The following is an 18,202-nucleotide window of genomic DNA, read 5'->3' as shown; positions in this document are numbered from 1 at the left end:
CTCTTTCTTAAAACCCTGTGCCTGCAACCTGAAATGAAAATTGCCCAAAAAAAGAATAAGTACATAAAACCAAAGTCAAAACCCTAATGAAAAATTTGAAACCCTAGATCAGCTTAATAAATTTACAGACTTGGCCCCTGAAATAGCCAGATTCAGCAAATAAGAGCAGAAATACTTTCAGAATATCAGAAATTTTGAACTTCACTGTGAACAGAAAGAAAAATCTCTCAATGTAAAACGCGAAATAAAACTTAAAAGATTAACCCAGGGCACAATCAGCTGGGCTCTGCACAGAACAGCCTGTGGGAGTCGGCTGGTTCAGCCCAGAACTTCCCCAAACGCCCACAAATACCCTTCACCTCAATGCTTTCCTGCACACCTCAAGCAAACATCAGCAAAAAGGGCAAGAAATGCTGCTAGATTTCAAGAGAAAATAGAGATACCTGCCATTTTCCAGAAACCCTACAACATTTCAGACCCTAGCACGTGAGCAAGATACCTGTACTCACAATGCTCTGAAAAAACAGCTATTTTAACTGCTGAAAACTAAAACATGCAGAAAAGCAATAATCTCACAGCAATTCCAGAGAGTAACACCAGCCAGTTTGAACCCCAAAGTCTTATTTATTAATCAGAAATCAGATTTACAAGAGAGCTTTCAGTACAGACTCACAGATCAGATGATCTGAAATGACCCCCTAAGACCCTATATAAAGGAAATGATCCCAACGGCTAGTTTTGGGTGATCCATGTAGAACTGATCTCGACCGTTGATGAGGATCAAGACATCTCTTGATCTCATCCGTCGATTTATTAACTTAAAATATTATTATTTTATTAGTTAGGGTTTTTGCTTCATTTTTTAATTTTTTATTATTTTTTTTATTATTTTATTATTTTTATTCATTTTTAATTTTTTAATTCATTTTAAGATGGATCATCAAACTAAGCCGTTGGAAACATCACCTAGGACCTAGGACCTAGGACTCATGAGGGGATTTACAACATTTCTCGACCCTCAGGATACATTACATCATGACTTTTACAAAATTACATCTTTAAGGGACAAACCCATTTAATACAGACCCTCACAAAACACCCAGCTCTGCGACACAACGATAATCTAGCAGATCAACACACTAGGATTCTCCTAAAGTTCTAATGACAAAATCAATCCCGGCTTTGGGGTCAGGTTTGAAGGAAAACTCTGCCGATCCGTGGATCGGTGAGACAAAAAACCTTCCGGGACGTAGATTATCATCAGAAAGTTAGGTCCACCTAGGCAAATTACATACATGACTTCATGTCTGCTAAGATTATTTACAGTTAATACATGCAGACTGGGTTTACAATCAGAAAGATCAAACTGCTGATGATGACAGGATGGCACGGACATGCTGATCAGGTGCTGCTTCTTCTTGTCAAGAAAAGACGGGGTGCACTGCATGGGTAGTTGACCAGTAGGGGTCAACAGGCCCAACTTTATATTTGCTTGCAACAACTTTGCATTGAGAAGATTGCCACCTTGCATGATTAGAATCTGCAAATTTGAGCTTGAGATTGACAATTATTTCATTATGAGATGTCCCATCTATCATGGCAGATTTCATTGCTTGTTTAAGAAGTTAGTTGACTTGCTAAGGACCATCATGTATTGTGATGATTAGGGATATCTCGCCCCATTCATTTGGGAAGACACTCATTGTTGACAAAATCATCTCGCAGAGAAATTTAGCCATTTTCATTGTTAGTGATTAAAGGCATCCGACTTCTAGCCTTATAATCTGAACTATTAAAGACCATATGAGTGTATCACTTCTATAAGGATTGTTCAACAATAATGGTTACAAGGGTCTCATGTAAGAGGGAATAATACCCTGACTTCTATCTCCCCTTCTTTGGCCTTGAATGATAGTAGAGATTGGTCACTACTTTGAGGCTAATAAAGCTTTTGGCCTCATTGCCACTAGGGTTTTTGTTAAAATTGGCAACTAGGGCCAAACTCCACATGGGTCATCTTATTTATGATAGTTGATATCTTTCTTGGATTCCTCTCTTCGAGAGGTGTAGGATTGATCTAAAGATTATCCAATTCTGATGTTACAAATGAGGTTATGAATTTATTTTGATTATGGTCAAATTATCAAGGTCGGCCAGCAAACTTATGTAGGCTCAGAACTCCAACGATCACGTCTATTCATCTTCAACGTTGCATATAAATAGAAGGTGACTTAGTCTCATTTTGGACACACTCATATTCACACTTCTCTCTCTCTCTCTCTTCTCATTGATTGGGTTCGGATTTCTAGGCCTATCTTTCTCCACACGTCCGAAATTTCAGAAGGTCAAAATTTCAGGAAACCGAATTTCTGGACAGTTTGACCAAGCATTGACCAACATGCATTGACCTCCTTTGACTGTGTTTTTGTGAGGGCTATCTCTGTTTGGGTAGGCCGCATTTCTAGGCACATAAATTGAAGCTAAACATTGACTGTTGACCAGCGTTGGCTGCAGCTAGGGCTGACCGTAGGTGGGCTGTTTGACCAGACTTTGATTGGGCTGATTTGATTGTTTTGAGGGTTGTTTTATCTTGCTGTTTGGAGGCTGAAGTTGATTGAAGTTAACTGATTTGCTGAGGGTCAAATTTGCCTTGTTGACCAACGTTGACTTTTCTGGTTAGGGCTCTCTTGTTGCTGTTATAAATTATCAGATTTGTAAATTGTGCTATCTCTCTCTGCTGAACTATTGAAGACTAAAAGAAGATTTGATCAAGGATTTTCCCACATTGGTTTGTCCCTAGTTGGTGCCACATCTTGTGTCTTCTTGTCTTGGCTTGTCTTCTACTGTTTATGTTTATGTTCTATCTGCATTTTACTATCATGTTGATGTGATTGCTAATCTGAATATTGATACTGGGCTAATAAAGAAATTGAAGTAAAATTGCTCAAAAGCATAGAACATACCATTGTTGCCTAAAATTAACATGGTATGGGTTCCTCATCGTACTTCCCGGCTGAAGACAAGCTCCATGATAAATCTGACTATCATGGATGGAAGATGTCTCTTGATTTGACCTTGGAAGAAAAAGAAGTGATGGATTATGTGCAGGGTAAAATCCCTGAACCTCCTTCAAATGCATCGACTGCTGCGAAGACCAAGTACAATAGGGTTGAAGTCAAAGCGAAGAAGATTATCTTGGATTCCATTAACAAGCATCTGGTGGCCTATATCTCCGAATTGAAGACCTCCTAGGAGATCTATGACAGGTTGGTTGGCATGTTCAAGGTTAGTAATGCTAATCAAATTCTATTTCTCAAGAATAAATTGAAGGATATTAAGAAGGGCAAGGATGAGGACATTCAATCCTATTTCTTGAGGATTACTGAGATCAAGAATGATCTACTCTCGATTGGAGAAGTCATTCTTGATAGGGAACTTACTTTCACCACCCTTGGAGGACTCCCACTTGAGTGGTATGTATTTAGAACCACTATACTCAACAATGATCGAATTCCAGGGTTTGAAGAATTGATGTCAAGAAGCATTCAAGAAGAAGCAAGAATGTTGGTGCAAGAAATGCCTTCTAATAGAAGCAACCCCACTGCATTCTCCGCTCATGCTAAGAGGAAGTACAATGCAGGTTCAAAGAAGCAAAGTCAAGGAAGATCGGGATTCAAAAATGGAAAAGAAATTTTAAAGATGCTTTTACTCTTGGGTTCAGGGTTAAAACTTTATATCAAGTTGGAGGAATTCTATTAAGATCCATGTCTTGTGACACATCTCTACAATCTGAACTATGGCACCGGAGGTTTACCCATCATTATTATAAGGGCCTACCCGATGTGAGATAGATGGTGATAGGTATGCCCGAGTTCAAAGTAGAGCATGAAGGTGTATGCCCGGGATTTGCTGAAGGAAAACTTACAAGGGGACCATTCCTCTCAAGTAATAGTAATACCACAAATATATTTCAATTAATCCACTTCGACATATCGAGTATGGTGCTCGTAAACTCTTTGGGAGGATACTTATTCTCGCAAGACCTGGATCAATTTCTTGAAGAAGAAAGATGAAGTGTTCACTTGGTTTCGACACTTCAAAGCCTTGATCGAAAACCAATTCGAAAAGAAAATCAAGATATTGAGGATTGATAATGTGACCGAGTACGAATCCAATGAATTCCAAGATTATTGCAAAGAAGCTGGCATTAAGAGGGAGACTACAACGCCATACACTCCTAAGTAGAATGGTGTGGTTGAAAGGAAGAATCTCTCTATTGTAGAAGTAGTTCGTGCCATGCTTCATGATCAAGGCCTTCTAAAGTTCCTATGGGCTGAAGCTGGAAATACCGCCGTGTATGTTCAAAATCGATGCCCTCATCAAGCATTGGAATCCAAGAATCCTGAAGAAATGTTCATTGGTAAGAAACCCGATGTCTCTCATTATAGAATTTTTGGAAGTCCTTTATATTTTCATGTGCCGAAAGAGAAAAGAAGCAAATTCGATACATTTGGGAAGAAAGGAATCTTTGTGCGCTATAGTGAAAATTCTAAGGGATACAGAATTTATGTGGTTGGTCAAAAGGAAGTTGAGATAAGTCATGATGTCACCTTCGACGAAGATATGGCCCTCAGGAAGATCAACAACCTTCCTATCATAAGGAAGGACAAAGAAGTTGACACCTGAAATCAGGGTGAAAAAGAGGACGAAACGATCCCTAATGTTGATGAACCTATGGATCCTATTGATCCTCCTCCTCATGAGCCCTCCCAAAAGGAGACCCTCATGGCTTATGGAGACTCTCGAGGATGTTGAGAGACACATTGCACCAAGGGGGACTTTCCGTAAAAGCAAGAAACCGAACAAGTATCGAGGATATTTGACTACCATGAGCACTATCATTCAAAATGAGCCTTCATCATTCGAAGAAGCCTTGAAGCATCAAGTATGGAAAGATGCTATGAATGAAGAATACGAGTCAATTATGAGGAATGATGTCTAGGATGTGGTCCCTAGACCCCAGGACAAATCGTTTGTCACCTCTAAGTGGCTGTACAAAATCAAGCATGGCGCTGATGGAAGTGCAAAAAAGTTCAAGGCTCGCTTTGTTGCTTGAGGTTTCTCTCAAAAGGAAGGTGAAGATTATGATGAGATATTTGCACCTGTTGCCCGATACACCATCATCCGCTCGATTATAGCCCTTACTGCCTCACAAGGATGGAACCTACATTAGATGGATGTTAAGATCGCTTTCTTGCATGGTTCAATCAAAGAGGAAGTCTATATGGAACAACCCGAGGGGTTTGAAGTACATGATCGGGAATCTCATGTATGCAGGTTGAAGGAAGCTCTCTATGGGTTGAAGCAAGCATCTCGGGCTTGGTATGAGAGGATCGATAGCTATTCGATGAAGCTGGGATTCACAAGAAATGACACCGATCCGAACTTTTACTTTAAGGTTGAAAATGATAAACCTCTCATTTTGGTACTTTATGTGGATGACCTCTTTTTGACAGGCACAGACCCTTTTATTCACAAATGTAAGAGGGAGTTGGCTTTTGAATTTGAGATGAAGGACCAAGGATTGATGCACTATTTCCTAGGGTTGGAGGTCTAGCAAAAGCTAGGCGAAATTTTCCTCTCTCAAGGAAAATATGTTGTGAAGATATTGGAAAGATTTGGAATGGTGGATTGCAAGCCTGTGACTACCCTGATGGAGCTTAACTTTAAGAACTTATGTGATAGTGTTGTTGGACCTGAATTGGGAAATGCTTCTGAGTATTGTCAACTCATAGGAGCACTGATGTTCTTGGTGAACTCCCGTCTGGACATATGTTTTGCAGTTATCATAGTTGAACCTTATCATCTACATTGGATTGCTGCCAAGAATCTTTTGAGGTATCTTCCGGGCACTATCACTCATGGACTGAGATACACTGCCGGAAATGTGAGGTTGCATGGTTATTCTGATGCTGATTGGGTTGGCAGTGTGGTGGATCATAAGAGCACTTCTGGTTGCTGTTTTTCTTTGGGTTCTGCTTCGATATCTTGGATGAGCAGGAAGCAGAAATCGGTTGCCTTGAGCACTGTCGAGGTCGAATACATAGCTGCTAGTATGGCCTTCTGTGAAGCTGTCGGGTTGAGGAAGTTCTTCAGTGAGCTGTTTGGACATGTGCTAGATACCACCGTGATGCTTTGCGACAACCAGAGTGGGCTTCAATTATCAGAGAATCCCGTGTTTCATGACCGCTCAAAGCATATAGATATCAGGTACCACTTCAGCCTCTCTCTCTCCACACGTTTGAAATTATAGGAGGTCGAAATTTTAGGAGAGAGAAATTTTAGAAGGCCGAAATTTCAGGAGACCAAATTTTTGGATAGTTTGACGAAGTGTTGACCAGCATGCGTTGACCTCCTTTGACTGTATTTTGTGAGAGCTCTCTGTTTAGGTAGGCTGCATTTCTGGGCACAGAAATCGAGGCTAAACATTGACTATTGACCAGCGTTGACTGCAGCTAGGGCTGACTGTAGGTGGGCTGTTTGACCAGACTTTGACTGGGCTGAATTTGACTGTTTTGAGGGCTGTTTTATCTTGTTGTCTGGAGACCGAAGTTAACCAATTTGCTGAGGGTCAAATCTACGCTGTTGACCACCGTTGACTTTTCTGGTTAGGGCTCTTTTGCTGCTGTTATAAATGATCAGATTTGTAAATTGTACTATCTCTCTTTGCTGAACTATTGAAGACTAAAAGAAGATTTGATCAAGGGTTGTGCCACATTGGGGTTTGTCCCTGTGCTGGTGCCACATCTTGTGTCTTCTTGTCTTGGCTTGTCTTCTACTGTTTATGTTTATGTTCTATGCATTTTACTATCATGTTGATGTGATTGCTAATCTGAATATTGATATTAGGCTAATCAAGAAATTGAAGTAAAATTGCTCTAAAACATAGAACATACCATTGTTGCCTAAAATTAACAGTTGTATTTATTGCATTCTCTCATGTCTTGCACATTTTGAAGTAAACTTGGTCTTGGACTTGTTTTTTCTGCCCTTTATTCTTACTCCTTTCCATTTTTTCCTTCTAGTATTTAGTTGGGAGGTGTGATTAAATAGGTGTGCATGTTGATCTAGAGAAGATCCATCAGTTTACCCCAATTATTGAGTTTTGAAACTTTCTTGGCACAACGATCGTTGACCACAACTTTATTTTGGGCTTCCTTGATGTCACATATCATGTACACCGGACATTGTTTAGTCATTTATGGATGTTAATTTTGATTTATTCAAATTTAACTATTATATTTGAATCTTTTAAATGAACCTTTTGCACCATATGCCCTCTATTTAATATCCTATTTCAACTATGGTATTCACGTTGTTTAAAATTTTAGAAACAATTGATATATTTAATGTTATGATTACGTCTTTGAGCTTTCTATTTTCATGCAATTCCTAGATGACTTTGCTATATTTTCAGGCTTATGATATGCAATCAACCTTATTTGGTTTTAAATTTTATGCTTTCCAACTACGTTAATCTCATCATGTAGATGTGTTCTTTTCTTTATGCTTGTACATGGAATCTGGATAGGCCCATTCCGTTGTATATTCTACAAATAGTATTTTTCCATAAGTGGAATAAGATGCACATAGGGTATTCTGCTGAAAACATTGTAAATTAATCGCTGATGTATTTGGCCGTTGTTGTCAAAGGATGGATTGAAGTTAATGACTCACTAGTCGTCTCATTTCTATTTGAATTTTAGACCTTAGGTGTGATAACAAAAGTCTCGCACTTTATTTATTTAGCAAAGTCCTTGAAGACTTTCCATGCTTAAAGTACTGTGAAAAGTATTTTGCTTTAATTTTTCAATCAAGTGTTTGAAGACCCTTTGTTCTTAGCCTCTTGTCTTTAGTAATTTGTTTTTGGTAGTTTAATCTTCTACAAGTGTGCTACCTTTATAAGTAGGAATTATAATGGGAAGAACTAGTCAATTTGCATCTTCATTGTGTAAAATTTGTTGTACTCATATGGGTGAAGCAGATAAAATCAGGGGATGTCCGTGTTTTAGCAAATACTTCATTTGCATTGGTGAGACGAGAAAGGTCTTCTGAAATTCGTGTTTATGGATTCAAAATGCTACAGGTACATATGCCATTATGTGTTTTAACGTTTATTAATAGGATGATGTGCCTGTAGAATTTCTCCATGTTTGTTTGGAAACTGTGATATCTTTCTTGTGTGATAAACTTTGATGTGTGTTACCTTATGCGTTCTAATATGATAATATGGTGTTCATTTGATCACTCACTTGTGTATGTTTGTCTCTTTACGACAACCATTGTTTTATATATTCTGTCTTCTTGCTCTAGTTCTGAAAGCTTTGCAGTTGAAAACACCCATTGTGATTCTTAACACTATGATATATGTCTGATTACTGCCATGTACAAATGGAAATTTAGTATGATATGTGGACATGGGATTTTGACACTTGTCAATGTGAGGGATTGGTTGGGTTAAAACCCTTAATGTGGGTTCCACTCTTGTTGACGAATCATCCAGTTTGTGGTATTGGTTACTGGGTTCATTTTAAAGTATTATGTTTTGATATTTTGACAGTAATGTAAGTAGAATGCACGGAATAAATCCTAAACTAAGAAAGATAGGAGTAGCGCTAGAAATGAGATAATAAAATGCACATCAATAGCATAATAAGACTATGTAATACAACCTAGATATTTAATAGATTGAAAAGATTGAGTATAAATAATAAAATGCACATCAATAGCATAATAAGACTATGTAATACAACCTAGATATTTAATAGATTGAAAAGATTGAGTATAAAGAATAAGGTCACTATAAACCTATGCAACACAACCTAGATTTTCATTAGATTGTAAAGAATGATTTTAAACAAGAAGCTCAATATACACTGCCAAACGCAAATGTAATCTACTTGCTAGATTAGCATTCATGTATTTATGAGCTTAAACATGAAGACATTCACAAGAGTTATTCACAATAACCCATAACAGAATTGCAAATATTTCACAACATCCATCCTCAGAATTTCACTACAACTTTATTAAAATCCGGTAAGCATTCTTAAAAGTGAGATTACGCAGGCATAGTTTTTACCAAAAATTCAAGAGCCTTTTTCTTAGCCCTTCTGTATATATTATGCAAAGATTTGGTAGTGACAAAAAGATGGTTGAACTTACTATGATTGTTCAACTTTCTTTTTTCCTATCCATGTACTCTTGTCACGTGCAAAGGTTTGTCAATTCATAGCCTTTAGGGAAAACCACATTCTTTTTGACAAACAGGTTGAGGTTTCAAGTGGGAGATTCTCCACAACAATTGCAAATTTTGGCTGGTATTAAAACAAAAAGAGAGATTGCAAAGGACCAGCCTTAGATGCTCTGCTCCAGCGAAATATGGCAGACATATAGGATAACTTGCAGAAATTGAAGAATGTAGTATCATGCTTTGGATCTTTGGGGTGACCTAATGCTTCAGCTCTGTGGAGTGATCTAATCTTTGAAATAGAGTGCTCAGCACACTAATATCTTAAAAAGTATGTGAAAGATGCAACAATACACACACATGCATGTGCGCTTGTCGAAATTGGGTAGAATCAGGAGGTACTCTTACATGCTCTTGGTGCTAGGATTGTGAGAGAGAAATGCTCATAAAGTGTGATTTTATTAGTGTATGTGCTTTGCACCAAAGTTATGGGCTTTGTACCTAAAGTGAGTGGGCATCGTACCCAAGGAGAGCATTTAATGTTCTAATTTAATGTTGAGTTTGATGTTGAAGGTTTCTTGAAGGACAAGGGGGCTTCCAAAGGGATCAATGGTCAAGTATAAATTAAGAGGTTAATGGAGAGGCTTGAGGAGTAACTCATATGGACAAGGAGTGATGGATTCTCCTTGATTGAGGTCTGAAATTGATTAAGGAAACTACAGACCTGCAACCAGGGCAGCAGAGGGGTTTGGAGGGCATCCTTTCTATGGTGAAAAAGGGCTACACTTTGTCTTTTGTGTTTGCTGCTTGCAGGTGAGAGGCTGAAAGGGAAAGCAATGCCATAAGGAAGGGCTGACAAGCTAAGAAAAGGAGGCCGAGTTCAAAGGATTGAGGCTGGCCCTCAAGGAGGTTGATTTGTGGAGGTCGCAGCTAGGAGATGTTGGTTGTTGGAAGGAAGAGAAAGCCACAACCTATTTTGAGTGCTTGAAGGTCTTGCTGAAGGAGGCCACAGGTAGGAGAGGCTGGCCACAACAAGAAGAGAAGGTTTGGCCGCAAAGAACTGAGGCTTAGGAGTAGGTCACAAGGGAAAGCAAGGAGTTTGAGGGCCTGAAGAGGCAGGTCAAGGCATTGGAGACTGCTATAGCTAGGTGGCCAATGGTGAAAGGAGCAGACCAAGCTGTTAAGGATGACCAGAGGCCTAAACTAGCAGGCATGGGCACAATTAATGGAAGGTTGTGGTGTTTGGAAGGTCTGGGAAAGCCCTAGCTGACCACAACGAGGGTTTCAGTGGACGTTGTAGCAAAGAGACACCTACAACAATGATAATTGGGTGAATGAGAGCCTTAGGGACTTGGCCTTAGCCCTAGAGATTTGGTCAAAGGGTTTGACATTGTATTTGGGCATTTTCCAGGGGTTGTAAAGAGCCATTATCCATAGCATGGGAGCCCTAACAATTCTTGTTAAAGGACTACTAAGAAATTAGTTTTGGGCAATAAATATTGTGTACTGTGCATGATCTAGTTGCTGGTATATTCCGTTGTGTGAAACTTGTTTTTAAAGTTGGGCATTTCAGTGTGTTTATGTTTTCTGTTTTTTTGAAACTGCTAAAACATAGACCAGACCTGGGGTGTATGGAATTCTAAGTTCTAACATGGTATTAAAGTTACTTTGAAGAGCAATTGGGTCAAAATTGTGCGTAGGTGGCAGTTCTAAGAGGGAGCTGAGTTGCCTTGTTGTTGAAGGAGGGACAACTGGTCTGTTGGATTTATGGGTAAGGATCCAATAGAGAAAATGGTTTCTGGTTTGAGGATTGAGGACTAGTTGGAAGGGATATTCAACTACAGTTAATGGAAGGAAAGAATCAAGCTAGTGTTGTTGGTGAATAATCTGTGGGATTATGCCAACACCTAGATCAAGATACCAACTGATGCAACAAATTTGGCTTTGTATAAAGAAGCTGATGCAAAGGTCAAATTGATCATCCTTGATGGAGTTAAGGATCATCTGGTACCTCATCTTACTAGAAAAGAAACTACATGTGACATGTGCGAAGCTTTGAAAGTGTTGTTTCAGAATAAGAACGAAAATTGGAAGATGGCACTGAGAGAGAAGCTTAGGGAAATCAAGATGACGGGTTTAGAGAATGCCACTTCCTATTTTACAAAGATTTTGCACGTTCATGATGAGCTTGCAACTGTACAAGAGACAGTGGAAAAACCAGAGTTGGTGAGGGCTGCACTGAAGGGTTTCTTAGACCAATGGAAGCCATTCATCAAAGGAGTAGTATCACGGGAGAAACTTGTAGATTGGAACAAGTTGTGGGATGATTTCATTTAGGAGGAACATTGGGACAAGGATCTTTAGCAAAAGAGTCTAGATGAGGAGAATGTTGCCCTCACTAGTAAGATGAAAAAGGGGAAAGGGAAGTTCAACAATGGCAACAAGGAGGACTTGAGTAGAGTGAAATGCTTTGCATGTGACGAGTTTGGTCATTATGTGAGTTAGTATCTACATTAGAAGAAAGGAAGGGAAATATAGGAAGCCTGAGATATCTACTTCAACTATAATCGACGAGGATGATTCTTCGAGGAGATTTGACGAGGAATTTTCTCTTATCTCTCATTTTTTTGGGAGCACCATTTGTGAGGGTGCTTGGTTCTTAGACAACGGGGCCTCAAATCATATGATAGAAACACGAGAAGTGTTTAAGACCGAGTGGGGCTCTAATCTATACAAGAAGGCTGGTGATAAGTTTCAACGTGCAGTTAAAGGAACTGAGGCTGTATCATTTAAGATGTAGTTAGGTGGATTGCTGCGAGTCTAGGATGTATTTTGGGTACCAGAGCTCAGATGCAACATGCTTTCAGTCTCAACAATTGAGGCAAAGGGGTTTGATGTTCTATTAGGGGATGGAAAAGTGATTCTCAAGCCCAGTGGATCCAGCTCTAGTCTAGGGGTGGTTCTTGGAGTCAGAGAGAATGGTTTGTATAAGCTAAAGGGAAAGCTTGTTGACCAAGGAAAGGAGGTTTCATAGAGTCACAAGGAGTCAAGTTCTAGAGGGAGTTTTCCGATTCAAAGGGGGAGTCAACAACCGCATAAGGGTGCATGTCAGAGAGAAGAAAGGAGACTTCCATAACTGAAGGCTTAAAGGCCTATCAAGTAAAGATGAAGCAGGAGGCTTCTAGTAGCAAGGAAACTTCCAAAAATGATTTTATTCTTGCATCAGGTTTTGCTTCTGTGGCGAGAGACGAAGCTTATGACAAACATTGGAGTAGCCGTGGAATAGGATTGTGTTCCAGTGTGGGAAACAGAGAGACTTCCAAGGAATGGAAGTACCTCCCTCGCTAAGAGGGAGTGTTGAAATTGGGTAGCATCAAGAGGTACTCACACATGCCCTTGGTGCTATGATTTTGAAAGAGAAATGCTCATAAAGTGTGATTTTATGAGTGTATGGGCTTTGCACCCAAGTTGTGGGATTTGTATCCAAGGAGAGCATTTGATGTTATAATTTAATGTTGTGTTTGATGCTGGAGGTTTCTTGAAGGACAAGGGAGCTTCCAAAGGGACCAATGGTCCAAGTATAAATTAAGAGGCTAATGGAGAGGCTTGAGGAGTAACTCATATGGACAAGGAGTGATGGATTTTCCTTGATTGAGGTCTGAAATTGATCAATAAAACCACAGACTTGTGACAAGGGCAGTAGAGGGTTTTGGAGGGCATCTTTTCTATGGTGAAAAAGGGCCATGGTTTGTCTTTTGTGTTTGCTAAGTGCAAGTGAGAGGCTAAAAGGGAAGGCTGTGCCCTAAGGAAGGGCAAACAAACTAGGAAAAGGAGGCCGAGTTCAAAGGATTAACATTGGACCTCAAGGAGGTTTATTTGTGGAGGCCGCAACTAGGAGGAGAGGTTGGTCGCTGATAGGAAGAGAAGGCCACAACCATGAGAGGTTGGCTGCAATAAAAAAGGGAAGGCCCCAACCTGATTTGAGTGCTTGAAGGGCTTGTTGAAGGAGGCCGTAGCCAGGAGAGGCTGGCCATAGCAAGGATAAATGGGCCGGCCGTAGAGAACTAAGTCCTAGGAGAAAGCCGAAAGGGAAAGCAACGTAGTCAAGCACTTGAAGGCTGCTACAATAAGGGGGCTGAGTGATAAAGGAGCAAGCCAATTTATTAAGGAAGACTAGAGGCCTAAAGGAGCAGGCATGGGCATAGTTAAGAGAAAACTGTGGCGTTTGGAAGGGTTGGGAAACCCCTAGGTAACAATAGCAAGGGTTTCAGTTGATGCTGTTGCAAAGAGACTGTACAACATTGATAATTGGGTAGATGAGAGCCTAAGGGACTTGGCCTCGGCAATAGAGATTTTGTCAAAGGGTTTGACATTGTATTTGGGCATTTTCTAAGGATTGTAAAGGACAATTATCCTTGGTATGGGAGCCCTAAGGATTTTTGTTAAAGGACTAATAAGAAATCAGTTTTGGGCAATAAATATTGTGTACTGTGCATAATCTAATTGCTTGTATATTTTTCTCTACAAAAGTTGTTCTATAAAGTTAGGCATTTCAGTGTGTTTATGTTTCCTAATTTCCAAAACATAGACCAGACGTGGGGTGCATTCTAACAATGTGCACATTGTCATAATTCTTTTTGGGTTGGCTGAACTATGTAGCCCCTAATTAAATTAAAGACAACGCTGAGTTACTATCACACGCACACAAAAGAAAATAGGAGTCAACCTCTATTTTAGGTAAAATATAGGTGAAGATCAGGGCTTACCTATAGTTAACCTAAGATGATGTTGATTTGGTATGCTTAATATGGGTTCATTGCATGATTTAAAGGTTCAAAGGGCACCCTTGGAGATGACTTGGAATATTTTGTCAATCTTTGAAGGATGATAACATCCATAACACATAACAAAAAATAACAAACAGATCTCACAACATCCATCCTCGGAAGTTTGCTACAACTTTATTAAAATCTAGTAAGCATTCTTAAAAGTGACATTACCTAGGCATATGTATTACCAAAATCCAAGAGCCTTTTTCGTAGCCCTTGTGTATACATTATACAAAGATTTGGTAATGACAAAAGGATGTTGAACATGCTATGATTGTTGAACTTTCTTTTTGCTATGATTGTTGAACTTTCTTTTTGAACATGTCATGTGCAAAGGTTCGTCAATACATAGCCTTTAGGAAAAACCACATTCTCTTGGACAAATAGGTTGAGCTTTCAATTGGAAGATTTTCCACAACAATTGAAAATTTTCGCTGGTAACAAAAGAAAAGACAGATTGCAAAGAACCAACCTTAGAGGTACTACTCCAGTGAAATATAACAGACATTTGGGATATCCAGTAGAATTTGAAGAATGTAGTATCATGCTTCAGGTTTGTGCACTGACCAAAGCTCTGGAATGGAGTGCCCAATCCACTAATATCTTAAAAAGGATGTGAAAGATGCAACAATACACACAGGAGCACACACACATTGTCATATCCTTTTTGGGTTGGCTGACTGTTGGAAATAATGCTGGGGGGGGTAAATCAGTATTAGCAAATCAATAAAACTTTTTCATTTCATACTCTGATTCATATACGCTACTTCAGTTAAGGGAACCTGTGTGTATATGCAACCAACGTATATCTAGTAAACTTGTGATTCAGTTAATCCATTATATTTTGATCTTTAATTAGTGCATCAGAACTTCATTAACCTTATAAACAGTGAACATGAGCAGTAAAAATAGAACAAACAATCACATATATGAACACAAGATATAAGGTGGAAACTCAATGTGGGTGAAAACCACCTGCTGGAATCGTCTCTATCTTCTTTTAATAAGAAACTTTTTTTTTACAATTTTTGTATTGGTGCAGAGTTATATCAGTACGCAGGCTTCTACTTGCAGAAGGCTACAACCTTCTCCCATTCTCCAACTTCTCCCGGAAGGGAGCTACAACCCCCTAGCTCTTGTACTAGCTATTGTGTTTACTAGTACGTAGGTGTAGGCCTATAGAAGTCTGTAACCTTCTCTTTTCTTCCAGGTACCACGTTTCATTAATTTTCAGACTGGAACCATCAATAACATCAATCAACCATCAAATATATCTACATCAATCAATCTTCTTTGCACTAACCAAAACTGAATCAAACAATCACTTCTCAAAATGCTGTAACCAGAATACAGAAGCAGTAACTAGAACCCATGCTATAACCCAGAACACTGCAACAACAAACAGAAGTAGCTAAAGCCTATTTTATTGCAGTTGTCTATAATGCGACTTTTTGGAAGCCATTCCGGTGGGTTTTTCCGGTTAAAATCCGGCAACAATTTATTGGAATCGCAAGTTTGATAGCTAGTTTCTGCACAATCAAAGTGTCCCAGGGGTTTTTCAGGGTGCTGAATCCAAATATGCAGTTAAAAAACCATTTTAACTGCAACAAATCAAGATTTAACCTCAATTTCTTCCGCCGGATTCCGTCACCGGAATCTCCAAAATGTCGCATTATAGACAACTCCTATTTTATTAGGTATACACTACTTCAACTTGTCGAACCTACGTACATATGCAGTTTACTCAAGGCGAACCTGCGTATACGCTCTTTTGATATGTAGACCCAGCGTGTATATGTGCCTTTGCCAACGTGAACCTGCGTACAGATCTGTAAATGATGATTTAAACTTTACAACAACTTCAGACATAAGTTATACCCAGATCATCATATTTACAGATTACAACATGCGCCAGTTATTCAGATAAGAAATCAAAAACCACACAAGGATACTTCTCTTCAAGCGTTAAGGTCTTGACCTCTCAATAGAACTTATCCTTCTTCAAGTGCTCAGGTTCATTCTTGATTCAGATCCAGCTGTGCACCATAACCCAATAACTTGTATTCTAGATCTTGCTCTTCATTAGATATTCAATTCATGAGTGCCTTTACCTAATGATCTTCTCCTCCTTTTATAGTCCTAGGTCTTACTCAATACCATGGACCAAAACCACTTAGAACCAATACCTTTGATCGAATCCTTGGGGTCAACACTTCGAAGTTCGGACCAAATACTATGGATCAAATACCACGGACCAAAACTTAGTTTTCCAACATGTACGCGCCTTTCCTTCCGTGAAAGTGTGTGTGTACGTATACACTTTTTTTGTTCAATGAACCTGCGTGTATACGCGGGTTGGTCAAGGTGAACCTGCGTATACCTTTCTTTCTTCATTCTATGTGGCCTGAACTATGATTTGTCATCTGAGAGAGTTGCCATCAAGTACAACACTTGTATCACCTGTATCATAATGCCAACAATCTCCCCCTTTGGACTTGATGGCAACAACAACACCAATCACTCTCCCCCTTTGTCATCAAGGGCAAAGGGTCATGCTCCCACTAAGTACCTGCTAAAATCTCTGATATGCTGAAGTGCTGATTGAGCTTCTATGATCAAGTCCTTGCTCCCCCCGAGCATAAGCAAGGTCTGCAAAAAGATAACATGACTCTATACATAGATCACCAAAGACCTTCCTATCACCAAAGACTCATACATACATCCCAATGTTGCACGAAGCGGGAGCGAAGCGGAAGCGGAAGCGGGAGCGCGGAAGCGTCATTTTCCAAAAATCTAGGAAGCGAAGCGTCCGCGGAAGCGTCTGCTATATATATATATATTTTTATATTTTTTTGCATTTATACTCAAAACAAACATCCCAAATACCAAATTAATTGTAGAAGACATGAAAACATGCATATTTTTGCATAAATCAAGATAGATATGGCATCCATGATTCCATTGTAGTTACTAGTATGTACAACAATCATCTATATTCTAGCTATTACAAACATACATCAAATTTTTAAGCATATTATAAAACATAAAACATTTAAGCATATTATAAAACATAAAACATAGAGCATATTATGATTTATCTAGCAAGTGAGCAACTGTCAACATTTGTCATGTCCAAAATTCAAATAATAATGTTTACAAAATATGTCACTTGGTCACCGCCAAGTCAAAAAGGTTCAAAATTCAAATTCACAAGTCTACAAGTCTAATGAGTAATCTATGACAAAAAGTAGTAGATTGTGAATATATCTACTAATCTCTCCTCCTTCCACCACGAATAGAACGTGGTGGCGGGCCTCCACGTGGTGGCAATGAAGAAGATGGTGCCTGTGGAAGTCGTGGCACTGAAACTGATGAAGAAGAACCCCCTGCTGTTGGTGTTGAACCATGGAACCTAGGAACCAAGGGACCAGATGGGGGTGGGGGTGGTGGCATATCAACACGGTCATCATCATCCTAGAATCGCTCAAAAAATTCATGCAAAAAAAAAACACTAGTTAACAAAAAAATTAAAAACATGAATAATTGAATTAGAGAAATGCTTTATAAGGGAAAATTGGAAAATTCATACCACAATGGACATACCTGGAAAAGAGAATCCTCTAATTGCTCTAGTCGCAACACTCCATCCTCCAAATTGGGCTCCTCTGGATTCTTGTCCCAAATCAACAAGTCTTTATTAGACTTTGCATCTTCACAGTAATGGGACAACAATCGCAAGTTGTAATGAACATAAACCAAGCTCTCTGCCCGGTCTAAACTCAACCTGTTCCTTTTAACACTGTGGATGAAAGAATAAGAGCTCCAACACCTCTCTGCAGAAGAAGTGTTTACCACCTGTGATAGCACCCGCAATGCCAAACTCTGTAGAAGTGGAGTACCCCCTCCATGCATGTTCCACCACTCAAGAGCAGAAAAAGTCTCTCGATCTCTAATTGCATGCATGCTCCCAAATGGACCAGTGTTGAGCGTATAGTTGCTCACCTGTCTCCGTACCAATGCAGCCTCCTCCTCATCAAGGATTAATTTACTCAATGCAGCCATATATTTTTGGTGAACCTCTTGATCTTGGTGTGGTTTTCTCCTGCTTCCCCCCCAGGTGCTG

The 18,202-nt window shown here is 39.4% G+C and overlaps 1 protein-coding gene across 1 annotated transcript in view; it reads left to right on the top strand.

The window, feature by feature from the left end:
* Positions 1-18,202, top strand: part of LOC149246498 (protein HASTY 1-like) — a 306,617-nt gene that overhangs the window by 32,814 nt on the left and 255,601 nt on the right. Inside the window, exon 2 of the mRNA XM_089457947.1 lies at positions 8,045-8,146. Within this exon, the coding sequence (XP_089314073.1) occupies positions 8,045-8,146 (102 nt within the window). The remainder of the gene's footprint in view (positions 1-8,044; positions 8,147-18,202) is intronic.

The sequence above is a fragment of the Pinus tabuliformis genome, chromosome 7, assembly GCF_031772625.1.
Source record: "Pinus tabuliformis cultivar Carrire ecotype Pingquan chromosome 7, CPIR1, whole genome shotgun sequence".
Taxonomy (NCBI): Eukaryota; Viridiplantae; Streptophyta; class Pinopsida; order Pinales; family Pinaceae; genus Pinus; species Pinus tabuliformis.
Note: the sequence above shows the minus strand (reverse complement) of the source record. Positions and strands in the feature narration are given on the sequence as shown.